Consider the following 26,843-nt stretch of genomic DNA (forward strand, 5'->3'; position numbering starts at 1 on the left):
GCTCAGCGCTGGGCCGGTGGCTCCCACGAGGCGTCTGCAGAGAACCCCAATGTCCTGACCAAATTGGGCACGGATCAGATCGTCCTCCCTTCTGGAATTCCACTCGCAGTCTCTTCACGTGCACAATGTGCACACCCTCGCACGTGTACTTGTGCACACACCCTGCGGGCCAGATCCAAGGCCCTTGACGTCAGTGGGAATCTTTGCATTTCGTTCCATTCGGCTTGGGATCAGGGCTGCAACAAACGCCACCCCCCCACCGCCCCCACTGAGGCAGGTTTTCCATGCAGCCTCGCTGAGTGGCCGCTGCGGCTCAGGGAAAACACCTGCACACCCGGCATTGGGCCTGATCCAGAGCTCAAAGACTCCCGTTGCCTTGCACGGCCACTGGATCAGGCCCATCATGAGCTGCTCCTTGCGCTAGCCCAGGCAGGCTTGGGCTCAGACTGTCTCCCATCCCCCAGCCGTGCAATGGGCTTCGGGTGATTTAGGGGGTCACCGTGCATATGTCACACCAGGCCGGGTGGGAGGTTGAAGCTCCTCGCAGGTCCGATCTCGCGCCCTTGAATTCCTGACCCAATTCAAAACTTTCCAACGTGCCAGGGGGGTGCTCGACTCCTGGCTCTGTCCCAGGCTCCGCCCCCACTCCACCCCTTCCCCCAAGGCCCCGCCACCTCTTCCCGCCCCCGCTCCACCCCAACCTTGCCTCTTCCTGCCCAATTCCACCCCTGCCCCCAGTGCACTGCACCTTCGCTCCTCCCCGCTCCCACCCAGAGCCTCCTGCGCGGTGAAACAGCTGATTGTGGAGGGAGGGGGAGGCGTTGATCAGCAGGGCCCGCTGGCTGGCAGGAGGCACTGGGGGGGCAGGGGTGAAGCTGATGGGGAGCTGCTAGTGGATGCTCGGCACCCACCATTTTTTCCCCATGGGTGCGCCAGCCCTGGAGCACACACGGAGTCAGCGCCTCTGGCTACCACCTCTGGATAGAAATCCTATCCACTCCCTAGCCCACTGGGAGCCTCCTGCCACATGGCACCACGGGAACCCACAGGAACATCAGTTTCACCCACAGGGGATAAATTCCATGGCTGGGATTATGTGCAAACTCACAGGGGCGGCAGGGAGAAAAATCCAGACTTGCCACCCGCTCCCCTGCTCTGAGGAGGCCAGGGCATCTCCCGTCACAGGCCCGGGAACAGCCCTGGCGGCTGTGGGCGATTGGTATTCAGTGCCCGTTGAGTCCAGGGCTAGGGGGCGAGGGCTGATTGTGCAGTGGGGGGTCCCAGCTCTTTGGGTCTGGCGGTAACTTTGGTAACAAATCTGCCATGGCAAGAGCCACCCAGGGTGGGCAGTGGGCAGCGAATGGGTTTTTCTCTGCCTTTTGGCTGCTCTGAAGGCTTCCCGCCCCTGCTCCTGCTATCTGAGCCACGCAGTCCAGCCCTCCTCGCCCCACCTGCCCCCGAGCCTTGGCAGTAGCCACCAAGAGGGGCAGGCAGCTTGGCCCCCTCCAGGATTTGGGCACCTCTGGCTTGTCCCTTTCAGTCGCTGCTCATCCCACCTGTCTTCCCAGGGCCGGTGATGTCACTGCAGGGCGCCTGGATCCAGCTTCCTGGATCACCAGCAGCCACGTTTGCCTGGGAAAGCAGCTGCATACACACAGCCCTGCCTGTCAGCCCCCTGGGCTCAGATGGGAACACAGCTGTGTGCGTTAGCGCCCTGAGCCATGCCGGCTGCAGAGACCTCCCCAGCTCCTGCCGCCACATTAGTGTAGGTGCCAGCCAGGGACGGGGACAGGCCAGGGGTCCCCCAAGGTGTGAGGATGCTGCTTTGTGTGACTGGGAGCAGCTAAGTAGCTGTGTAGAGAACCCGGCCCAGGCTCCAAACTGGATCCCAAACAGGACCTGGCCCAGGCTCAGACTGGATCCCAGACAGAACCCAGCCCAGGCTGGATCCCAAACAGAATCTGGCCCAGGCTCCAGACTGGATCCCAGACAGGACCCAGCCCAGGCTCCAGACTGGATCCCAAACAGGACCCGGCCCAGGCTCAGACTGGATCCCAGACAGAACCCAGCCCAGGCTGGATCCCAAACAGAATCCGGCCCAGGCTCCAGACTGGATCCCAGACAGGACCTGGCCCAGTTTCCAGACAGGATTCCAAACAAATCTACATCCAGACAAATCCCAACCAGTACTCAACCTAAACTGGCTCCCAAACAGAACCTGGCTCAGATCCCTAAGCAGATCTCAGGCAAAACCAGACTCAGAAACCAAATCAAATCTGAAAGGAATCAAGCCCAGACACCAAACTAGATCCCAAACAGATCCCCACCCCAAATGGATCCCAAACAGAGCTGGGCCTAGACATCAAACCAGATCCCACACGGTACCAGATCCCAAACAGAACCCAACAAAGGATCAGCGCAGAGTCAAAGCAGAATTCAGCCCTGGACCCAGAGAAGAACCGTTGGGACACCCAAAAAAATTCACCCAAGTCCTAAGTGAGCTGCTCAGCCCAGGCCCATAACGTCCTCTGTGACCTTCGCGGGGGGTCCCGGCCGGGCGGGAGGAGGGTAGGAGTGGGTGCTGGGAGGCTGGGCCAGCGACATGGCTCTCATAGCCCCTGTGTCTCTGCAGCATCCCCGGCTCAGCGGTCTGCGCCTTCGACATGGCACAGGTGGCGTCTGTCTTTGAGGGGCGCTTCCGGGAGCAGAAATCCCCTGAGTCCATCTGGACTCCCGTGCCGGAGGAGATGGTGCCAAAGCCGCGGTGAGTGTATGGCACGCGCCCTGGGCAACGACCCGTGGGTATCGCCAGGACCCCGCAGCTTTGGGGGAGCTGGATCAGGAGCGCCGCCAGAGCAGAGAGCATGGCCAGTTATCGATCCTCCCCCAGCCTGGGCCTGGGTCCTGGGGTCCTTCCATTCCCCAACCCTGGGCCCTGTGTCCTGGGGGATCCCTCCCCTGCCCTGGGTCCTGGGGGTCCTTCCAGTCCCCCACCCTGGGCCCTGGATCCTGGGGGTCCTTCCACTCCCCCACCCTGGCCCTGTGTCCTGGGGTGTCCCTCGCCTGCCCTGGGTCCTGGGGGTCCTGCCATTCTCCCATCCTGGGTCCTCGGGGTCCTTCCACTCCCCCAACCTGGGCCCTGTGTCCTGGGGGGTCCCTCCCCGGTCCTGGGTCCTGGGGGTCCTTCCACTCCCCCACCCTGGCCTTGTGTCCTGGGGGGTCGCTCCCCTGCCCTGGGTCCTGGGGGTCCTTCCATTCCCCCACCCTGGCCCCTGGGTCCTGGGGGTCCTTCCACTCCCCCACCCTGGCCCTGTGTCCTGGGGGGGGGTCCCTCCCTGGTCCTAGGTCCTGGGGGTCCTTCCATTCCCCCACCCTGGCCCTGTGTACTGGGGTGTCCCTCGCCTGCCCTGGGTCCTGGGGGTCCTGCCATTCTCCCACCCTGGGTCCTCGGGGTCCTTCCACTCCCCTACCCTGGGCCCTGTGTCCTGGGGGGTCCCTCCCCGGTCCTGGGTCCTGGGGGTCCTTCCACTCCCCCACCCTGGCCTTGTGTCCTGGGGGGTCGCTCCCCTGCCCTGGGTCCTGGGGGTCCTTCCATTCCCCCACCTTGGCCCCTGGGTCCTGGGGGTCCTTCCACTCCCCCACCCTGGCCTTGTGTCCTGGGGGGTTGCTCCCCTGCCCTGGGTCCTGGGGGTCCTTCCATTCCCCCACCCTGGCCCCTGGGTCCTGGGGGTCCTTCCACTCCCCCACCCTGGGCCCAGTGTTCTGGGGGGGTTCCTCCACTGTCCTGGGAGTCTTTCCATTCCCCCACCCTGGCCCTGTGTCCTGGGGGGTCCTTCCCCTTCCCCATCCTCTGTCCTGCAGTGTCCTTCCCCCACCCTGGTCCCCATGTCCTGTGGTGTCCATCTTGGGTCCTGAGATGTCAACCCTCCCCACCCAAGTCCTGGCTTGCCACCCCATCCCCCACCGGAGGCCCTGTGTCTTAGAGTATCAACCCCTCCCCCATGGCCCCCCCCACCGCCCCCACCTCCAGCTCTGACTCCACAAGAGTCACATGTGGCCCATTCGGTCAGGGCAAGGGTTCGGGACCTGCCCCTGCGCAGGGCTTAGGGGGGCGACAGCGGGAACGATCCGTTCGTGATCCGTTGGTCACGCCCCTGTTCAGGCGGGGTCACCCCCCTACCCCTGCTTCCTGCTCCCCCGGGGCACTGCTGGCAGCAGCACCCTCCGAGAGGGACACACAGGAGTGGGAGGGGTCGAGGTTGGCGGGCGGGAGATGGGGAGACACGGCCTCTCAGCCCTTGCCTTCCCCTTTGCCCCCAGGCCCGGGTGCTGCGCAGCCCCCGGCATGCGCTATAATTCCTCCAGCTCCTTCCCGGACGAGATCCTCAACTTCGTGAAGACGCATCCCCTGATGGACGAGTCAGTGCCCTCCCTGGGCCACGCCCCGTGGATCATCCGCAGCATGACTCGGTGAGAAACCCGCCCGCTCAGCCCGGAGCAGAAAGCCAACAAGCGTGGCTGGGCTGGTGATTAGGGAGGGCGGATTGAGTGTTAGGTGGGACTGGATTCCCCCTTTGTTCCCCTGTCTCAGCTGCCTGGAGCGGCTGGGTCAGTCCTGGGGCCGGTTGTGTTCAATATCTTCATTAATGATCTGGATGATGGGATGGGTTGTACCCTCAGCAGGTTCGCAGATGATGCTAAGCTGAGGGGAGAGGTAGATATGCTGGAGGGTAGGGATAGGGTCCAGAGTGACCTAGACAAATTGGAGGATTGGGCCAAAAAAAATCTGATGAGGTTCAACAAGGACAAGTGCAGAGTCCTGCCCTTCGGACGGAAGAATCCGAGGCACCGCTACAGGCTGGGGACCGACTGGCTAAGCGGCAGTTCTGCAGAAAAGGACCTGGGGATTACAGTGGACGAGAAGCTGGATATGAATCAGCAGTGTGTCCTTGTTACCAAGAAGGCTAACGGCATATTGGGCTGCCTTAGTAGGAGCACTGCCAGCAGATCGAAGGAAGTGATTATTCTCCTGTATTCGGCACTGGTGAGGCCACATCTGGAGCATTGCGTCCAGTTTTGGGCCCTCCGCTACAGAAGGGATGTGGACAATTGGAGACTGTCCAGCGCAGGGCAACAAAAATGATTAGGGGGCTGGGTCACATGACTTCCAAAAAAGGATGGCGCTCGGCTGTTCTCAGTGGTGGCAGATGACAGAACAAGGAGCAATGGTCTCAAGTTGCAGTGGTGGAGGTCTAAGTTGGATATTAGGAAACACTATTTCACTAGGAGAGTGGTGAAGCACTGGAATGGGTTCCCTAGGGAGGTGGTGGAATCCCCTTCCTTAGAGGTTTTTAAGGTCAGGCTTGACAAAGCCCTGGCTGGGATGATTTAGTTGGGGATTGGTCCTGCTTTGAGCAGGGGGTTGGACTGGATACCTCTGAGATCCCTTCCAACCCTGCTAGTCTATGATTCTATGATTTCCCTTAGAGGGAGATAAATGATATGAAGGGTGTGTGCACATGTGTGTGAATGCATGCAATTGAGTGTGTATGGGCACGTGTGTACATGCACACTTCTGTATGTACACATGTGCCTTGTGAGTGGGTGCATGCCTGTGTATGTGTGCATTTGTGAGTGTGGACATGTGTGCATACATACGAACTTGTGAATGCGTCTACACTTGTGTGTGTGCATGTGCACTTGTGACTGTATGTCTACAGTTGTGCGTGTACATGTGCATTTGCGTGTGTGTACACACATATATACTTGTGTGTGTACATGCACACGCTGTGTGTGTGTATGTGTGTACATGTCCACTCATGTACGTGTGTGCAGCCGTGAGTGTGTGGACACGTGGAGTTGTGGACTTGTATGCCCATGGGTGTACACATGCACTTGTGTGTGTATGCATGCACTTGCAAATGTATGTACCAGTGTGTAAATGTGCATTTGTGATTTTGTGTGTGTGTGTGTGTGTGTGTGTGTGTGTGTGTGTGTGTGTGTGTGTGTGTGTGTGTGTGTGTACGCGCCTGTGCCTGTGTGAGGATTGAGTGCACCAGGAGGCTTGATAAATCTTCTAAACTTTGCTGCCGAGATTGCCTCATTCTAATTAAATCTGCCTTAATTGCTGTTTTATGTGGCATTAATCAAGCGTCACTCCCTGGCTCTCAAGCCAAAAGCTCCCAACCAGAGGCTCTGCGGGTTCGTGCTGGTGGGCAGATGCATCACTCGCTGGGATTCGAGGTGTTGAAAGAGGAAGTGCAGCGGGGTGTGGTGGGGAGCTTGCACCGCACGTCTGGGGGTGCATATGCAGGCGGCGGGGGGGACGGGGACAAGTGCACGTGCCGGAGGGTATGCGGTCGCCAGCCAGGCCCCGATGGCGCGCCGACAGGAGGGAGCAGGAGGGGGTGGGGAGCAGAGTTCTTCCCAATCCTCACCCCATGGTACCAGTGCTGTGAAAATGCAAAGCAGCCGGAGCCCGTTGTTGCTGATAATTACAGCTATAATGAGACAACAGAAAACTTATTCTAATTGACCCTTGGGGGTGGGGGGGACAAAGAGCCTCTTGTTTAGCTGCAGCTTTCTGCAGAGGCTGTGATACCCACCGAAATCTCTTCTCTCCTCTGCCGGGCCTTAGCTCGGCCTCCGGGGTCTGCCTGTCTGTGGGTTTGGGGGTCTGTCTGTCTGGGCGGGCCTGGAGCTGGGTGGATGTATGTCGCATAGCAAGAAAGCCATTGGAGTGGTGCAGGGGTGTCTGTGCCCACACCTGATGTGCAAGTGTGTAAATGTGTGGAAGCAGGGATGTCCCTGTGTGTGGAGAGGGATTGTGTCCAGAATGCATGTAGGATCGGTGCATTTCTGCTCTGAGTGTGTGGTGCATGGGCTTCTGGCATGTGCATGGATACCTGGAGTGTGCGTGTGTGTAAGTATGGGTGGGCGTGTAGATGTGTGTACACCTTCTTGGATTGTCGTTTCTTCAGGTTCCGTTTGGGATCTGGTTGTGTTCTCATGGGGATCTGGGCTGTGTTGTCATGAGGATCTGAGTTGGGTTCTCATGGGGGTCTGGGTGGGTTCTGGTTGGGGATGTGGGTTGGGTTCTGATTAGGATCTGGATCAAGTGCAGTTTGGGATCTGGGTTCTCGTGAGGATCTGGATTGGGGTCTCATGAGGATCTGGGTGGATTCTGGTTGTGATGTGGGTTGGGTTTGGGTGGGGATGTAGATTTCCCATACGCACTAGCAGGAGGGCAGTAAGTGGTAACTCAGCAGGTCTTTTAAGTCGCGGGACCTCCTGGTCAACCTCCTCCTCACCCTGGCTAAAACGGCTATCTACACAACCAGGGAGAGAAGGTTGGCCAGTGGAGACTCCTGTGACTGTGGGGCTTGTTTCCGATCGTTTGTCCGTTCACGCATCCGGGCGGAGTTCCTCTGGGCGGCATCCACTGGCTCCCTTGACGCCTTCGAGGAGCAGTGGGCGCTGTCTGGGGTTCTCTGCTCAGTGTCCCCATCAGGCTCCCTTCTTATGACCCTTTGACCGCACTCCTGTCCCTGTTCTTTTATTAGTTGTCCCCTGAAATCAGTTGGGTTGTTGAGGTCTTGTAGATCCTCCCCTCAGGCTGGGGGGGATCCTTTAGCAGTGGGCAGGCTTCTGCCTGCCCAGTTTCCCAGAAACCCAATAGGTACAGCGAGTCCAATCTACACTAGGTGTGCTAACCCCAGGACACTATCCCATCTCCCCTGCCTTGCTCCCCCACATCTGATGGCATCACCACTTCTCTGGGGCTTCTCCTGGACCTCAGCCGTCATGAACAATAATGAGCAACCCCACTTCCACCCCCTGCTCTGCAGGTTTCAGCTCCGTAAAATCGTGGTGGACAGTGCAGCGGGGCCCTGGGGCAACTGCACCGTGGTCTTCCTGGGCTCCAACACCGGCACCGTCCTCAAGTTCCTGATCAAGCCCAACATCAGTGCCAGCCCCGCAGCCGTCAGCGCCGGGAGCCAGAGCCTGCTCCTGGAGGAGTTTGAGACCTACCACCCCGGCAGGTAGGCACGGACACTGCCTAGGCTCGGCGAGCGCTCTCGGAACAGTGGCACCCAGGGGCTGGGAATGAAGTGAAATAGGATGGAGGGGTTTGGGGAACATGCAGTGGGCTTTGGGGACCCAGAGGTGCCAATCAGAGAGTGGGAAATCCCATGGGAATGGGCATAGGGTAAGCACCTGGACAGATGGATCCGAGTCCCTGTGATGCTAAGGTGAGTCCCTACGGCGTTCTCACAGCAGCAGGGAGCCTTGTCTGTGCCCACCTGGGGAAACTCTCCCCAACTACCTGGTGTTACGCTCCCCAGCTCCTACTCGTGTGCACTGGAGCGCCCGGTCCCTTGCGTCTGGGCACCCGCAGCACACCCCAGGGTACTGGTTTCATCTTGGTTCTGCCCTCTCCCCAGCGCAAGGCGTGTCGACGTGTCTGTAGCAATCCCAAAGTGAAGTGTATTGCACAGAGCTTGTGACATAGGCTCAAATAGCAGCAAGTAAAAGGATTTGGAAATGTAAGAAAAACCAAAAACCCCAGTCTATAATCTATGCTTAGTAACAAGCAGCTTTCCTGTTTAGCAGGGTGTTTCTCACCCAAACAGTCAGTCCGTGTAGCACTTGTCCAGCCCAGAAATGGATAAAATCTTGTGCCCATGGGCGGCGAGTTTTATACACTCATGGTGCCTGGGCTCCAGCAATATTCAGGGCCCGAGGGCTTGGCTCCACCAATGTTTGGGGCCGGGTCTCTCCCCCGGTCCCACCTGCCTCCCCCAGTGTCTCCCGGCCCCACTTGCTGCCCCCGCTCACCTCCCGTGGGCCCCAGAGCCTGCAGCTCACGCTGACTCTGCTCTGCCGGCTCCCGGCATCAACTGCTGTCTGCTGCTGCAGGGTCCTCATGCCCCCCATCCACTAATGGCAGGGTAGGCTGCCCTTACCCTGCCCTTCCACCCTAGCCCTGAGCCTCTCCAACACCCCAAACTCCTCAACCCCAGCTCCAACCAGAACCCTCATCCCCCCACACCCTAATCCTCTGCCCCAGCCCTGAGCCCGCTGCTGCATCATGAACCCCTCATCCCCAGCCCCACAGCCCTCACCCCACACCCCAACCCTCTGCCCTAGCCCTGAGCCCCCTCCCACACCCCAAACCCCTCATCCTCAGCCCCACAGCCCTCGCCCCTGCACCCCCTCCTGCCCCAAAACTCCCTCCCAAAGCATGCACATACTCCCCCTTCCCACACACCCCCTCCTGCCCCCAAACTCCCTCCCAGAGCCTGCACCCCCTCCCACCCCCATACTCCCTCCCAGAGCCTGTACCCCTCACCCCCTCCTATGCCCCCACCCCCTGCCCCAGCCCAGAGCCTGCACCCTGCACCCAAACTCCCTCCCAAAGCCTACACCCCAGACCCCCTCTCCCACCCAAACTCCATTCCAGAGCCTGCACCCCAATCCCCAGCCCAGGGCCTGCACCCCAGACCCCCTCCCCCACCCAAACTCCATTCCAGAGCCTGCACCCCAATCCCCAGCCCAGGGCCTGCACCCCAGACCTCCTCCCCCCACCCAAACTCTCTCCCAGAGCCTTAGGCAGGTGTGGGACCAGAGTTTGGGGGGTTGGGTTCTGGGCACTACCACAATTTCCACAAACCTGCCACCCATCCTTATGCCCTCTCTTCTCCTGCAGTTACAGACTCTTGTCTCTTGCCCCGGGGGGTCCCCGAGTCCGAGACTTTTCTTGGGGTACTTGAGTCCTTGTAAATCCTCAGGCCTGCAGCTGAGACAGAAAACTCAGGACAGCTGATTCAGTCAGACAAGCTTCACTTCAAAGCTAATCTCCTCCCTGTTACATCTCTCTCCCACGACGTCCTCTCCCAACATCTCACCCTGACCACGACGGGCGGCGAGTTCTTAGCTTACGGCAGAGACCGCGCACGCCTGTGGTGAACGAGTGAGCTGATGGTGCGATGCTGGTACTAGATCTGCCTGGGCAGGTCTCTGTCACGGTCTCCCACGTCATTCTCAGGCCCTGGTGCAGAAGCTGGATTCCGAGGGGGTCCGATTCCTAGTGGCTCCCACACACACTCCGAGTTCACCTAGCGTGACCAGACAGCAAGTGTGAAAAATTGGGACAGGAGGTGGCGGGTAATCGGAGCCTGTGTAAGACAGAGCCCCTGATATTGGGACTGTCCCTATAAAATCGGGACATCTGGTCACCCTACATTCACGTTTCGTGCCCCTTCCCGTCCATGTCCACCCAGTGCAGGGTGCGATTGGTCCTCGGGTCTCAAGCCTTCCTGACAGCAACGCAGAGTGAATCCCGGCCCCCCATCTCCTGCAGCACAAAAGGACCTCGGTTTCCTTGCCTGACTTGGCACTTTCTCAGGTGGGGGGAGGAGCCTGGGGTTTTGGTTCTGTTCTCTGTCCGTTGGGAAGGATGCCAAAGGTCCCTCCGCCCCGTGCCCTCCTGGGGACCTGTCCCAGTCGCACGCTGGCCACTCCCCACAGTGGCAGCCCAGAGCCAGGGCTGGCGGGCTCTTCTCCGGGACGTGGGGAGACTGAGATTTCCCCCGGGTCTGTCTGCAGGTGCGGCCGAGACAACGAGGATGAAAGGAAGCTCTTGGGCATGGAGCTGGACAAAGCTACGGGGTCCTTACTGCTGGCCTTCCCCCCATGCGTGGTGAGGGTGCCCACTGCCCGATGCCAGCAGCACTCGGGCTGCATGAAGTGAGTTTCTCGTTCTCGGCTCTTGCCACCACAGTTCAGTGGCATGGGGTTGTGAGCGGGCGGGGTTTGGGGTTGTGAGCGGGCGAGATTTGGGGTTGTGAGTGGGCGGAGTTTGGGGTTGTGGGTGGGTTTTGGGTTATGGGCGGGGCTTCTGTCAAGTACACCACCCCCACAACAGACAAACTTCTCCCTGGTTTTTCCATTGAAAGCCCTGAGAAGGTGGCGACATCACTTGTTTGGGGGTTCAGTCTGGCTATACCTTTCTCTTTGGGGTAGGGGCATGAACATAACAGCGGGGGCAGGAGGAGTTCAAACCCATCCTCCCACAACGTGGAATCACCCTGGCTCTGCCCCAGAGCCTTTTCCCCAGCTCTAGTCCCCGCTGTCCCAGGACTGTGGTTCGGGGGGGGAGTAGGAGCCAAGCTGCCCCCCAAGTAATGCCACTCATCACACGTGGTGGGGCCCGAGGGCCAGTGCCTGGGTCCTCGCCCACCACATTCCCCTGCCTCATTATCAGAGCCCAAGATGCAATTATTCAGAACGTCTCGGCTTAATACCTGCCCCCTTAGGGAAGCTCCTGGCAAGTTAAAGCTCTGGCTGCTGGGAAGGGACTGAGCCCAGGGCAGTGTGGGATTTTTCCAGGACAACCACCACTGAAGGATCAACCAGATGTGTGGTGTGGGGGGAGGATTTCTCCCACCCTCCAGCTGCAGCCTTTGTCCATCAGCTCCAGGGCTCTGCTGCATGGGGTAGGCAAGAGGGGGCCTCCGTGGTATTCTGGGCTCCTTCCCTGCCATCAGCTCCAGCTCGGTCGATGGCCAGCTGCCCATCTGAGCAGACGTGGCCTCCGTCCCCTGAAGCTGAGAGTCGACCAAGAGCTGAATGAAGCAGAGGACCCCATGTTAAAAATAGCGTGTGGTCCTTAAAGACGGGACCCTAACGCAGATGCACTAGGGCTTTGGATCAGGGGCAGCTCCAGGCCCCAGCACGTCAAGCACGTGCTTGGGGTGGCTTGCCACAAGGTGTGCTCTGCTGGCGCCATGGGGGCGACAGGCAGGGTGCCTTTGGTGGCTTGCCTGTGGAGGGTCCGCTGGTCCCACGGCTTCTGGACCTCCCACAGGCACGGCTGCGGGAGGTCCACCGAAGCCGTGGGACCAGCGGACCTCCCGCAGGCAAGCCGCCGAACGCAGCCTGCCTGCCGTGCTTGGGGCGGCGAAATGCCTAGAGCCGCCTCTACCCTGGATTGAGGTAACACGGGCATTAATGCTGCCGCCTCTACCTTGGGAGGCCTGGGCTGTGTAATGGAGCTTTTCGGAGGTAATTCTTTATATGCGGCTGCATCTGGAGCCCTCACCAGAGATCAGGGCCCTGCTGTGCCAGGCGCTGCACGCAGAGCGAGAGACAGTCCCTGCTCGTACGGGCTCACGGACAACACGAACGGTGGGAAGGGAAACAGAGGAAGTGACTTGCCCCACGTCCCCCAATAGCAGAGCTGGGTCGAGAACCCAGGTGTCCTGAGATCCTGGCCAGTCCACGCTGCCTGTATACATGCCAGCCCGGATTCCTTCGTTATTAATAGTCAGCACCCCGGATGCAGCCTTCTCACGAGTCACACCCAGGTTTACAAAGAGCCTGTGAACCAGTATCTTTGCCATGTGACCTCGCTGCCTCCAAGGGGCCTACACCAGGGATAGATTTGGCCCAGTAGGTGTGAAATCCCCCACCCAGTGAACTGTCCCACCTCGACTGCGGACCAGGCGCCCACGATCCACCATGCCGGGACGCGGACTTCTCTAACCAGCCCCTCTTTCCTGCCGGGTTTCAGGAACTGCCTCGGGAGCCGGGACCCCTACTGCGGCTGGACCCCCGAGGGCTCCTGCATCTTCCTGGAAACCAGCACCAGGTAATGCTGGCCAGCGAGGACCCCTCCAGGGCTGGGGATGGGGAGCCACCTTGGTGAGAGTTGGCTGCTGCAGGTGATGCTGGGTGAACAGCCCTAGAGCCCGGGGAACTGTGTGGAGCTGGGGCAGCCCAGGCTGTGGGATGAGCCTCCACCTCTCTGCCCTGATACTCTGCCTCCACCCTGATCTGGAGGGGCCACCTCCCTGCGTCTTCAGCCTCTCTGCTGAGCCAGCCAGCCTACCACTGATTGCACAGGTGGGGTTTATGCTGCGACCCTACTAACAGCTGGGCTGAGAACCAGCAAACTCATCTCAAACCCAAGCCCCCTCAGACGGTAACAGTGTGTGGCCCCACCAGGCAGGGCAGGAATTCGGTGCCCAGGTGAGAGGTTTTGCCCGGAATTCTGCTGCCGAAAGGATCCTGGGGTCTTCTATCTCATGCAGCATCTCAGCCCTTTCCCCATGTCCCTGCCCCTTGCTAGGCATCTGGGGATAAAGGAGAGATGCTCAGAGGCCAGCAACCCCTTGGGGTGTACTGGGGAGTAGCTCCGTCCTGGGGTGCTCCACGGACATAGGGCTGGACCAAGCCCCAGATTACGGAGAGGGGAGGGATTTGCCAGTGGGGCGTATTTGTTATGCTTATAAGAAGCACACGGGATCTTTTTCAGGGGAAAAGGCAATACGCCGTGTTCATTGAAGATACAACAATTAGCATATGTGTACACACACACACACACACGCACACTCCTGCCAGTTCATGTTATAGTTACGAGTCCAGATCGACCTATTGGCCAGCTAGGTTGATCACCGACACGGAGGAGCCGGGTTCCGTCGCTCATGACATGCTGCTCCGGGGAAATCTTGGCAGGACGAACCCAAAGTTTCATGGCAAGGCACCCTGTTCAGATCGTGATTTTACTTCATTGGGACCAACGAGTTTTGCACTGTCCTGCTATACTCAATTCTTCTTTAACAAGCGCTTGTTTTCTTAAATTGTCCTTCTCATTCTTTAGCACAGCCACTGATAGGTACCTGTCTCATCTTTAGAGTCGTCAATCTGCCCTCCTCTGACATTTCAATAGGGGCGTGTTGCCGCCTCTTGGCGCCCTTGCGTCTGTCTCCGGTTCCTCCCCAGACGGTCTGGTTCAGCGATGGCCTTCACACTTCTCTTTTAACACACACTTTTTATTCACACACAAAACAATTAATTTACGCAGAACATTTGGAACAAGAACATCAAGTTGCAACGCAAAAGAAAACAAGCATGGCGTTCTTTGACTTATTTTACAGCGTTAAACCTACAACAAATGGGTGACCCTCAAAGGTCTGTCACTGCCCGGAAATCAGCACAGACACAAATTCTGTGGCCCATTAGGCCGTTCCGTTCTGCGATTGAAAAAGGCTGGCTGGCAGGCTATGATCAAATCATACACCCCTACATTGAATACATGCCTTCATTCTAAATTATGTAAAATACGAACATAAAATCCTATTGCTACATACTGAGACCCGGAGCACTGCTGGGGGACCATCCACCGAGCATCTCTCATCCTCTGGGAACACTGAGCTCTTTGCGTCCATCCAACCTTCTGCTGCTGCATTCCCCGGCCCAGCCCGAGCTGAGCATCCCCCCACCCCGGGGCATGTCATTTCCATTTGGCATCACTGGGGCAGGTGAGGGGGTGGAGGATGGAATTCCCTCCTCTGCAGGAATCGGGCCAGGGCACTGGGGCTGTCTCCTATCCCGGGATCTGTAATGACCAGACTTGGTTCCACGTGTCAGCTGCCATGGGGCCCCCCAGCAGCCCAGCCCAGGGCCCCTAACACCACCGACTGCAGGGGCCCCTGCGGCACAGCGCCCCCTAGCACTACACTGGGGTCTGCCCTGACTGCAAGGGTGAAGTCAGCCCCCCTTCTATTCCCAGCCCCCAACACTGTGCCCTGCATTGGCTCAGATGGGAGAGTGCCCGTCCCTTAGTGCTCTGGGTTTGCTGTCTCCCACCCGGGTGCTGACCCAGCCGGGCTCTGTTTGCTTCCCGGCGCAGGAAGCACAGAGCCAGCAATGAGCTGACAGCTGGCCTCTCTGAGCCTGGCATCCCCCCGCCCACCCTCCTCCGGGCAGCAGCCATGCTCAAGTCCTAGGTAGCACCACAGGCTTGGCCCGTTTCCTCCCTCTGACTGATCTCTTCCTTCCTTGTGGCCATCCCGCAGGGCTGTGTTCGAACAGGACATCGCTGGAGGCAGCACCTCGCACCTCGGGGAGTGTGAGGGTAAGAGCTCCCATGCTCGCTGGCGGCGGGGGGAGGGGGACGACTCACGGGGTAGGACAAGCAGCTGGTCTGGGCAGGGCACTGCTGTGGGGAAGCTCATGCTGCCAGATCCCAGCTGGCACTGTGGTCCTGGTCTGAGCCGTGCTCCGCCCTTCGGACTCTCTGATTGCCGGGCACACGGGGTGAATGCACGGTGCCAACATGCCAGGCAGCCTGGCTCTGGCTGTGCCCGCTCCCCACGCGCTCACCCGCTCCTCCTTCCCCCCAGGGCTGGTGACAGAGAGCTTCGTGGAGGAGCCAGACGGGCTGGTCTCCGTGAATCTGCTGGTGATCTCCTCCGTGGCTGCCTTCGTCATCGGGGCGGTGATTTCCGGCTTCAGCGTGTGCTGGTTCATCGGGCACCGGGACCGCAAGGAGCTGGCGCGCCGCAAGGACAAAGAGAACATCCTGGCGCACAGCGAGTCGGTGGTGAGCGTCAGCCGGCTGGGCGAGCGCCGCGCCCGCGGGGGCCAGCCCGAGAACCTCCTGGCCCCACTGATGCAGAACGGCTGGCCCAAGGGGCTCATCAAGGTGAGCCAGCACGACCTGGACTCGGGGGTGCTGCCCACCCCCGAGCAGACCCCCCTCCAGCAGAAGCGCTGCCCCAGCAACCTCAAGAACTGCAGCTGGGAGCAGAGCCACAATCTCATCAACGCCTCCATCCGTGAGCCGCCCTGCGCGGGCTCCTCCGTCATCCTGCTGCACTCCAGCCACGCCCAGATGCCCCACCACCTCCGGGCCGGGCGCGTCATCCCCATCTGCCACTCCATGCTCATGGACCAAGAGCTGGAGGACGAGGTGAGCGACTCCTCCGTGGACATGCACTACCTGCCGGTGAGCGGGGCGCGGGAGCGGGGCGAGGGGCCAAGGGGCCAGCAGCAGCCGCCCCCTTCCCACCGGCCCGGCTTGGGCAGGAGCTCCTGCGGCGAGTTCCCCGTCACGCCGCACGACAGCCCGGACCGGCGCCGGGTGGTGTCGGCGCCGAGCGGGGAGGCCAGGGACGGCAGCCACTGGAACCCTGACAAGCTGAATTTCAACAGCAACAACGCCGCCAGGCAGGCAGCCGCCCACCTCAAGAGGAACCACACGTTCAACAGCGCGGAGAACCCGGGGGTGTACAGCCGGCACGCCGGGCCCCCGCAGCCCCCCACGCTGGGCAGCCAGCACACCCTCACGGACCTCAGCCAGCTCCTCAAGTACGGCATCGAGCGGACTCCCTCGGTCAAATAGGAGCCGGCTGGCGAGGGGGTGTGATTTGGTTTTATAGCCTCCTCTTTGGGGCGGGGTTTCAGCAGAGGGGGCGGAGCCTAGGGAGCCTCACTCCCGTCCAGGGAGACACGCCCCAGACCCAGGTGTCTCCAGCGAATGACTGTAGCGGGCGCCGGAGAGGAGCCGGTTGTGGGCGGGAGGGGAGTGTCTCTGCGTTTTCTCTGGCAGCTGGTGCTTCTGCACTGGACTCTTCTCCATGAACCTGCCCCACTCGCGCCTTCTTTTTGGTGGGACCTAGGCAGGATTGGGGCCCCTCCAAGCAGGATTTCGTCATCACCATAGATATAACAAAGCAGCGCGAGGGGGTGGAGGGCAGCTGGCTGAACAAGGCCCCGGTGAACCTGGGCCCCCCACCCCGCCCGGCTCGTCGCCTCCTCGTTTTTGTACTGTAAATGGTGGGGGGGGGTGAGGTTTTCTTGCTCCTTGACACCCCCGGTGCAGAGCGGCCTCCCCAGGATCTCAGAGTTCTCCTCTTTCTTTTGGGAGGGGCCAAAGCCACAGCTCCCCTCTGTTCCCCCCACCTGACACGGACAGTGCCCAAAGTCTCCTTCTGCCTCTTGCTGGGAGGGCACAGGGCCTGGGTACCCCTGGCAAGGGCTGGGCCCATTCCTCCACTTGCGGTGGGCAGCACCCCTTCTGCCCTGCTCTGTTGGGGCAAGACCCCCTCTGTCTATCCCAGGACAGGGCTTCGGGCTGCGACCTCCAGGGAATCCGGCCGGTTGGCTCCCTGCCAGCTTGGCTAGCACTAGGATCTGGCGTGGTGGCAGTGGCCGCTCCACTGGTGGACCAGCAAAGAGAGGGGAGGACCGCAGGGGTGTTTTCTTCCTGCCTGGCTGGGGCCGATCTGTCCTGGCTCCCCGATGGCCCGTCCGGTTGCCTCTCTGCAGACAGACCAGCACTTTACCCGTCACCCCTGCCGGGCAGATGCCAGCGGATGGCATTGGGCTGACACTGCAGCAAGGGTACCGCTACGCTCCCCAAAACCACCCATCCCCCTTCCCTTTGGCATTTCCTGATACTGCCCCCCCCCCCGGCCCCTCCGCAACCCTAAAGAGGCACCTCTGAACTGGCTGGTGAAACGGTTCCCAGCTGCCTCCCCACAGCCGCGTGGTGCCACTGCCGGCTCCATTGCCCCCGTGCCTTCATGCAGTCGGTCACATGGCACCCGATTCCAGCAGGAGCTGACTGCGGAGGGGGGAGCACAGGATTGGCACAACCGTAGCCTTGGGGACTGTGGATTCCCCCGGGGAGACAGGAAGCAAAGGTGTCTGTCTCTGGAACAATAGGAAGCACAATCTTTTTGTCCTTGTTTTAAACCTGTTTGGTGGCTGATTTTCTACTGCCCGCGAGGCGGGAAGGGGCTCCGGGTGTGCGGCTTGCTCTGGGGAGGCGCGGATTCCTTGGGGGCTTCCAGGATCGGATCTTGGCCTGTTTATATTTTATTTTATTGGGGGGCGTGGCGGCCTTTCTTTTTCTTTCCTTTCCTCTGTCACGAATTGCACAATCCCTCCAGCGCGGAGGCGTCTCTCGGGCCAGGGGTCAGGAGCGTTTCCGGCTGTGGCAGGGCAGTGGGTGGGGTGTTGCCAGCAGATCTCCGCCTAGGGTCCCCCGCCTCCACCCACCCGCAGCCAGGCGGGGAAGGGGCTCTCTGGGAAGTCTGGCTCCTGCCCCCCTCTCACTAAAGCACAGATTGGAGCCTAGCTGCTGGCACCGATCCCGGGCACGGGGAGCGCACGATAACGCGGGCACACGTCGGCGTGTCTGTGTGCGCGCCTGGCGCTGCCCCCTGCAGGCACCCAGCCAGCCTTTCCGGGCCTGAGCTGCGATTTGCCGGGGTGCCTCCAGCTCTCATCTTCCCTGAGGTGTTGGGGCTGGCTCTCGTCTACACTTGCTCCTGGTGGCAGCTAAGCCGGTGGAGCAGCTCCCCGGGTGGTGGGGACCAGTGAAGATTGCAAGGGATGGGGCTGGTTCAGACGGTCACCCCAATGCTCAGCTGCTTCTCCCAGTCTCGCTGAGGGTGCAAAGTCACCAGTGGGGTGCGGGGATTCACTTGCTCCCCAGGTACCCTGCACCCCACTCAGACCACAGAGCTGACAGGGACGGCTTCCCCCGCGGCATTTCGGCATGTCCCAGCACAAGCACAAAAGCCACTGGAACGAGGTCCCCAGCCCCCTTGGGGCCACAGGGTCTGGCTGGAGGTGGGAGCAGGGTTCCTGTCCTCTCCAGGCCTGTTAGCTGAAGCACTGGGTCCAGGGTCAGATCCTGCTGCTGGGTCCCGTCTGACCACCAGGACAGGCAGGGCCTGAGACCCAGAGCCCAATGAAGAGTCTCTGCCTGGAGGCCGGCCCCTCTGGCAGCGTGGGGCCAGGGCAAGGAAAGACACCTGAGGGAGGGGGTGACCGCCTGGGTGCTGGATGGGCAGTGGAGGCAGGCAGCAGGATGTGCTTGCTGGGCTGGGAGAGGTAATCTGGAAGCAGCTGCCCCCCTTCCTCGAGCTAGCCTGCAGCCTGCCCCCAGCACAGCTCTCGCCTGGCACCAGCTTGGTGCTGGAGCCCCAGGTGAATGGGGGGTGCTGAGGGCTGGGTGAATCCAACCACTTCCATTAGGGGCCTGAATGGGAGCTGAGCTCTTGTGAAAATCAGGCCAACAAGGCCTGCACCCCCGTGGGTGTGGCGTACACCATGCCCAGGCCGCGGCCCCGTGGGTGCGACGTACACAACGCCCAGGCTGCTGGCCCCGTGTGCAGCGTATACCACGCCCAGGCCGCGGTCCCATGGGGGCGGCGTACACCACGCCCAGACCGCGGTCCCGTGGGTGCAGCGTATACCACGCCCAGGCCGCGGTCCCATGGGTGAAGTATATACCACGCCCAGGCTATGGCCCTGTGGGTGAAGCATATACCACATCCAGGCCGCGGTCCCGTGGGTGCAGCGTACACCATGCCCAGGCCGCAGCTCTGTGGGTGAAGTATATACCATGCACAGGCTGCGGCCCCGTGGGTGAAGCATGTACCATGCCCAGGCTGTGGCCCGGTTAGCCTGCACTTGGACGGATCCTGCCCACGCGCTGCCCAGGCCAGCTTAAAATGGCAGCCAAAGCTCTGGGAAGATGGTGACTGCTCAGCAGGGCTCCTGCCCTGTCCACTGCGGAGCCTGGGCCCTGCCAGCCAGGCCCCTGCTTTCCCAAGGGAGGCTGGGGGGCCAGGTCCCCGCCTTGGGGAGTTTGACAAGGGAGCAGAGCCAGGCCTGGGGGAAGAGGGGAGGGGACCGTGGTGATGCGGAGGGGGACAGGACAGCTGTGATGGGCTCTGCGAGAAGGGGTGAGCGTCTCTAACTGCCCCCCGGGGGAGCCGGGCCTGCAGGCCGCCCGCTCCCCACCACTGTAAATACGGTGTGCGAGGCATGCAGCCCTCAAGGAGCCGACCCACTGCAAAGCGAGTGGGCCAGTACGATGCAAGTTCTCTTGTGACCTGTGCCCCCCTGTGACCTTCCTCCTCTTAACCTGTGCAGGCCATGCATGCTACAGCAGTAACCTTCTCTGTATAACTCTGGAGTTCCCCCTGCCAATAAAGTTCTGTTTACAAGACTGGACACCCCCCGCCCCTCCCAGCATCGCTGTCTTTTCTCGCTTTCGTTTGCCCCAGAGGTTCCCCAAGGGTGGGAGGACGGGAATCCACAAAGAACCAGGCTGTGTCGTATCCAGCTCTGGGACTAACCCGGTGAGAAAAGCCCCTGGCACCCAGCCTGTGCCAGTCCCTGGCACCTGTGCCAGCTTGACTTTGCCATGGCCAGTGGGCTGAGATCTGCTGTGACTTAAAGGCAGTTTGCAGCGCAGTAGCTGAGAGCAGCAATTGAAGGACTGAACACAGGGCCGGGGGAAGATCCACCCCGCCGCCCCATGGTGCCCCATCCAGATGGCAGATCCCACCCACAGAGCAAGGGCCAGCTTTCCCCTACCACCTTCACTAGGGCCAGCGTGTCTCCTTCAGGCTTCAGCTTCTCAATGGGCAGCCAGTCATGCTGGTGGACAGGCTCCCAACCAGCTGGACTCAGGGCAGCTGGCTCGGTCCCTGTGAGCCCCAGAGCGACGCCAGTATTGGGTGGCTGGTTGCTTGCTGTTAGCCCAGAGCGGGGGCTTGGCGCTGGCTGGCTGGCAAGTGTTTGGGTCGGAGCTGAGTGACAGGAATGACCATAATCATCTCCCCTAGGGGCAGAATGGCCTGGATCACACCAACGGAGCCAGCTTGAAAACAAAGGCCTAGCTCCTGCAACCCTCGCTCGCTGCAATGTTCCCAGCCCCATGGAGTTCCCCAGGCTCTGTGTGGGTCTGCTCACCAGCTGCCTGAGGGGTGCTCAGTCTCCAGACACAAAGACTCCTGCTTTACTGAGATCAGTGGGAGCCGGGTGCCTAACGCCCTCAGGCTGTCTGGATGAGCCCAGCCCAGCTCATGGTGCTGTGTGACTAGAGACCCCGTGTGCTCCCACCTGGTGCCGTGGGTAAGCGCGGCAGGAGACAAGCACAGCAGGAGACAAGCTGCAAGCACCAAAGTCTGCCAACGACTGTCAGCGCGGTTAGGCCCAGAGGGACCATGACGAGCGTCCCACCTGATCCCCTGCACAGCAGGGCCGCCCGGGGGGGGGCAAGTGGGGCAATTTGCCCCGGGTCCCACAGGGGCCCCCCACGAGAATATAGTATTCTATAGTATTGCAACTTTATTTTTATGGAAGGAGGCCCCAAAATTGCTTTGCTCCAGGCCCCCTGAATCCTCTGGGCAGCCAGAGCCCCTTCCCTGGGGAGCCCTGCGTTCAGCCCAGAGCTAGCATGTTTGGCTGGTTGGTTAAAATGCCGTTTTGGTGACACCCGGGTGGTTTTGGCAATGCCAGCAGCTCAGGTAAGCCGGCCTTTTCAAAGAGTCTGCTAAATGCAAAGGCCCTGGCAGAGGAGAGGGCTAGTGCGGAGCTGGGGGCTGCTATTTTTCAGGCAAGCCCTGCACACAAATGACAGGACAGCCTGTTTTTATAGGGCCTGGCTGCGGCTTGATTATTTTGCCCTTCCAGGCGAAACCTTTAATATGAAAAAGAGCTGGCCCATGTTATAAGCACAGTGATGCACTCTGGCTGGGCAGTCACTTACGCAGTGCCTCTAGGAGGTAGTGAGGTCTAGTGGAGAGAGCACTGGGCTGGGAGCCATGTCACCTGTGCCTGACCCTGCCATTGACCTGCTGCGCACGGCCCTTCCTCACTATGTGCGTTTGCTTCTCACCCCTGGACTCTCTTGGCTGTTTAGACTCTGGAGCAGGGACCAGCTGTCACTATGGTCTGTACAGCACCTAGCACAACAGGGGCTTGAGCTCATCTGGGGCCGCTAGGCGGTACTGTCATACAACGCATAGCAAACACTAGCCGCCAGTACATGGCTAGTGGCCAGCACACCCAAGGTGTGTACGTAATGGCTGATGAATACACACCCTAGCTGGCCCGTCTTGCTCACTATGGGCCTCGTCCTGCGTTTGCTAAAGCATGACATAAAACAAATGCATTGACAGGCGTTTTCTCAGCATCTGTGCGCACAGGCCTTGCGTTCCTTGCCTCTGAAATGCAGCCACCTCTGCGGTGGAGCACAACAGCTCCCAGCAACGCCACAGCCCAGGAGGTGCCATGGTGTGTGTAGGCCTGGCAGAATTTGCGTTTGATTTTTTTTCTAATTGCAACAGATAATATTGATGTTTCTTTTGAAGCGGTTTTTTTTTTAATCCATGTAAATGGTCACAGCTGTGCAAAATTATGAGTCTTAAGCATTTTTTTTTTTCATCGCTTGAAATGTTCACAGTTGTGGGAAATCACGGGCGAAGGAGTTGCACGATAATTGTTTAAGGCCTATAGATCGGCAGACCCACAAAGTTAAAGCGACCTAAATAGCTGCCCCTACGGCCAGCATTACGACACGATTCATACACATAAAGGTGGGGCCCCCCCGCATAAGGCCTCAGACTCCATTTTCCCAGCTCTCCATTTCAATTATCGTCAGCGTTTCTGTGTCCTGTGAAATCCATGTTTACTGCCATTGACCGATAAAACCCTCAACCTGCCAAGCCTAGACAGGAGAGATCAAACTGCACCAGCAGGCACGATGTAATTACCGACGCTGGAATTTGGCCAAGACACTGGGGTTAACATGCCTCCTTTTACAAAAGGTGACGGAGGATCTTTCATGACCACAGGTGTGCAGGACCTTGGGTTTTTTAAGGTCTCATCCCTGAGAGAACATTTCCAGCTGCAGAGAGCCTCCTGGTCTCATTAACTCAGCACCAACGCAGAGAGTACAGCACGACTTACCAGACTCCCACCACCGTCTCCTGTAGCATGCTCAGAGGTCTGCCCGCTAAATGCTGGCCAGGCCTGGCCCAGCTTAGTATGGGCAAGACCGAGGAGCACAGAGCCGGAGGGGTAAGGTAAGCACGGTAGTTCCTGAATGAAGCCTAAGGCCACGTCTACACTACAGCATAAAATCAAAATTATTAAAACCGGTTTTATAAAATCGATTTTACGCGTCCACACTAGGGCACATTAATTCGGTGATGTGCGTCCATGGTCCTAGGCTACCATCGATTTCTGGAGCGGTACACTCTGGGTAGCTCAGTAAAAGAATGAGACCAATAACTTCAATTTCCGTCCACACTAACCCTAAATCGATATAGTAATATCGATTTTAGGGTTACTCCTCTCGTTGGGGAGGAGTACAGAAATCGATTTTAAGAGCCCTTAAAATTGATTTAAAGTGCCTTATAGTGTGGATGGGTACAGCGTTAAATCGATTTAACGCTGTTTAAATCGATTTAACGCTGTAGTGTGGACCAGGCCTAAGCTTAGACAAAGAGGCTGTGGGTTTGTGTAGGGGGTGTGTCTGTGGGGGTGCATGTGGGGGTACGAATGCTGTGTGTGTCCGCAGGTGTGTTTATGTGGGTGCCTGCCTGTGTGTGCATACGTGTGACTTGCATGTGTGGTTGTGTGCATATATGTGTTTGAATGCATATGTGGCTACGTACAGATCCCCGTGGTTCAATCCAACGCTGGCTGTGTCTGTACGAGCAGCAGCAAACGGGTCTGGAGGGAGCATTCTCCTTAAGGGTGACCCTGGGGCCGGAGGTCTAGGAACCAGTCCCACTCAATAAGGCTCAGCATGGCCGATGGTACGGGGTTAATTTCACCCTCACAGAACAAGATTGAACCTGACTGGTGCCGACATAACCCACAAGCCACATTAGCTTCCGCCTTCTGACCACATCTGCCCCCCCAAGACCTGCCTTCTGAACAAACATGTAAAACGCACAGCGCAGGGGAAGCGATTTGCCTGCATGAGAGGCTTTAGCAGAGCGTTTGCATCAATCTGGCAGCCAGGGTGAGCCTGAAACCAGAACTGGTAGGGAAACATATGCCCCCATTCAGCCTGCATGCTGGGGCAGTCCAGCCACATGCAAATGGAGACTTGGGCATGTAAGGACGTGACCACAACCCCAGCCTTTCCAGCATCGCCAGCACCTGCACAGGGGCAGATGTCAGCTCTGCCTCTGGCTGTCTCCGTGATCAAATGCCTTCTCTAGGCAAGCAAGGCCATGCAAGGCAGCCTTACAAAGGGCCTCGCACACCAAAGGCCTCCTCACACATGTGGGGAAAAGACAAAACGGGAGCTTTTTCAGCAAAGCCACCAAACCCACCTTGATATTGTAGAGCCAATGAATCTGACTCCCACTGCTCCAGCTGGGAGCCTGGAGTAACTCAGGGCAGGCTAAGGAGGGACTCTAGGGTGAAAGGGGTGTAAACAAGATCAGAATCAGGCCCAACTAAAGGGAACATGGTCCAGATCATGCTCCCTCAGACCCCATAAGAATCTATATTAGTCTCCTCCTTCAAACTCACCTGCCTATCTTGGGTACTTTTATGGCTCCTGTCATAGCATCTGGGCAGCTCACAGTCTGTATTGACCCTCACAAAGGCAAGTGACTCACCCAAGGTCACACAGGGAGCCTGTGGCAGAGAGAATTGAACTTGAGTCTCTGAGAGCAAAGGCCAGTGGCACTGTCTCTCTCTGCCAGCGTATTTAACAGGAGCAAAATCTAGGCACAAATGAAGTCAATTGGCCGCGTTGCCTAGTGGAGACAGCATTGACCTAGTACTCAAAAGGCTTGGGTTCTAGTCCTGGCTCTGTCACTGGCCTGCAGGTGACCGTGAGCAAGTCATTTCCCTGCTTAGTGCCTCAGTTTCCCCATCTGTAAAATGGGGATAATGCCCCTGAAGTGCTTTGAGATCTGCAAGTGGAAAAGTAGGTGCTAATTCCTAGTATTATTTCCATTGATTGCAATGAGCGCTGGATTAAGCCCTAAATGTAGCCAGGGGACAAAGCCCCACATGCAGCACGATACATACAGGAGCCGGAAACTCTTTCTTGGCCATGGCTGCAGAGCAGAACTAGGGCATTTCTCGCTCCCAATCAATATCACCAAAGTGACACAGCTGCTAGACTCATCTTATAAGCGCTACTTGCTCCTTCCACCACAAAGCAGGAGAAAATCAAAGGTGGAAATTCATGAAAAACACACTTCGCTTGCATGCAACGTTGCTCCCCGTCTTAAATAACACTGAGGCTAGGACCTGAACAGTCCCAGGGAGAAACAGAGAATGTTCAAACGCGCCGGCCGAGCTCTAAAAATGGCCATCAGAACACAGCCTCCAGGAAGAGCAGATTAAACTCACGGAGAGGCTAGATTGCTATAGATCCCTGCACCGACAGTTCGCTCTACCAGATTGGCTTGCTGACGTGAACTAGCCAGCCCAGAGGCAGCGAAGGCAAACTCGGAAGTCAGCCTGGGAGGTGTAAGAGCCACCAGACACCCAGTAAGGAATGATTTGTCGAACTAACGGCTCTCCCATGCCAAAGTTGGAAAGGCAGAGGCATCAGGGTTCTGGGAGACGTACAAGAGGAGGCAGAACTGGCTTCCTGATATGGGGCAGCCAGCCAACGGATTAGAAGTGAACAATCCGCCCACACAGACATAGCCTGGAAAGCGCTGCAAGAGCAAAGGCCTCGCCTGCAAACAGAGGGGATTGAGATTTGGCAGCCCCCTTTCATGCCAGTAAAGTTTATTGAATGTAATTGACGTGAAATTGACTATGTTACTGCAAACCTGCATGCACTCACCTTGCTATGTTTGGCGGTATTTTGTGTGTGTGTGTGTGTGTGTGTGTGTGTGTGTGTGTGTGTGTGTGTGTGTGTGTGTGTGTGTGTGTGTGTGCGCACACACACAGCACTCACATCCATTCACAGTATGAAACTGAACCACAATTCATTTCTAAGAGATAGACGGAAATACACTTTATTTTACACACATCATCGCTAATCCATGGAACTCCATGCCACAAGAGTACACTGAGACCAAGAGCTTATTAGGATACAATCAAGGATTAGACATTTAAATGGGCAATGAGAGCATCCGCAATCATAGCAGGGAAGATTTAAAAGGTGTATTAAGGGATATAAACCCGCATGCTTCAGGGCAAAACCCAAACCCCTCACTGATAGGAGTCAGGAAGGAACTTCCCTGATGGGTAGGTTACTCCGTAATTATTCCTTGTGGGGCTTCTGAGGCACATAACACCAGCTGCTCCTGGAGCCAGGACATAGATCTCAATGCACTGATGGTCTGGTTGGCCCTGACAACTCCTGTGTTCCTAGTGATCAAGTTACATATTCAGGGCTACCTTCCCAAGGAAAAGGGCTGGGACCTTAGACTAAACTGTTCAAGCTTGGGGATTTAAAACTCGGCCTTTGGATCTGTCGTTAGGCGCTTTCACAAGCACACTTAGGTGCCTAAAACGGGATAAAATGACCCACTTTCAGGCTCATTTGGAATTCCCTGGCCTCTGTGAACACCACAGAAAGCTGAGCATCCTTAGCATGGCTAATTCCCTTGAGCGACATGAGGGCCATGCTAACGTGTGGGGCGCCTGCCTTGCACTGGGGGGGCTGCCTTTGTTCCGACAGCGGTGGGCTGTGTTTGTTTTAGTGGGTGCTTGCCGGTGAAGGTAGGGCAACGCAGCACCAGGAGAGCGCGTGAGGGCGAGAGTGTCTGGGCTAGTGTCTGCGCCGATGGCAGTGCGCCCCGGTGACATTGCACATAGGGGCACACACAGGGGAGGTCATACGCATGGTGGGATGGGCGACAGCAGGAGCCCAGAAAAACCCTTCCCACAACAGTGGAGGCGACAGGATTTCTTGTAACCATTTCCCATGGCCAGACAATGCCAGGCGGGGAGACGAAAAAAGAAGATTCAGGCGTTGGGGGAGAAGGTGGATTAACGGCACCTGAATCGAGGCGCGGTGGCCAGCAGTGTACTCTAGAGACAAATGTAATCAGCTCTTTGGTTTTGTACTTGCCAAGCTGGCAATGAGTGCTACAGAAAAGCGATAGCTAGCCAGACAGCTAGGACAGAGATCTGAGAGCGAGCCGAGCGAGAGACACCGGAGCCAGAGCACATGAACCAGCTAGCAAGAGCAGGAGACGCTAGATGGAGGGCAAGCACAGGAGCGAACGCGAGCCTATCAGATTGCATTAGCAGCA

The 26,843-nt window shown here is 58.4% G+C and overlaps 2 protein-coding genes across 4 annotated transcripts in view; one reads left to right on the forward strand and one right to left on the reverse strand.

Annotated features, from left to right (window-relative positions):
• Positions 1–19,813, forward strand: part of SEMA6B (semaphorin 6B) — a 93,600-nt gene extending 73,787 nt beyond the window's left edge. For all 3 annotated transcript variants that reach the window (XM_030540593.1, XM_030540592.1, XM_030540594.1), the window contains 7 exons: positions 2,633–2,764; positions 4,321–4,470; positions 7,848–8,042; positions 10,609–10,749; positions 12,575–12,652; positions 14,862–14,920; positions 15,189–19,813. In XM_030540593.1, coding sequence (XP_030396453.1) covers positions 2,633–2,764; positions 4,321–4,470; positions 7,848–8,042; positions 10,609–10,749; positions 12,575–12,652; positions 14,862–14,920; positions 15,189–16,189 — 1,756 coding nt within the window. In that variant the 3' untranslated portion in view covers positions 16,190–19,813. The remainder of the gene's footprint in view (positions 1–2,632; positions 2,765–4,320; positions 4,471–7,847; positions 8,043–10,608; positions 10,750–12,574; positions 12,653–14,861; positions 14,921–15,188) is intronic.
• Positions 2,771–4,314, reverse strand: LOC115638701 (basic proline-rich protein-like). The gene is made up of 2 exons (XM_030540611.1): positions 3,643–4,314; positions 2,771–3,603 (listed from the first exon to the last, which is right to left on the reverse strand). The coding sequence occupies exons 1-2, from the start codon at positions 3,955–3,957 to the stop codon at positions 2,839–2,841; spliced, it is 1,080 nt and encodes a 359-aa protein (XP_030396471.1). The 5' UTR covers positions 3,958–4,314; the 3' UTR covers positions 2,771–2,838.
• Positions 19,814–26,843: the final 7,030 nt, after the last annotated feature.

The sequence above is a fragment of the Gopherus evgoodei genome, chromosome 22, assembly GCF_007399415.2.
Source record: "Gopherus evgoodei ecotype Sinaloan lineage chromosome 22, rGopEvg1_v1.p, whole genome shotgun sequence".
Taxonomy (NCBI): Eukaryota; Metazoa; Chordata; order Testudines; family Testudinidae; genus Gopherus; species Gopherus evgoodei.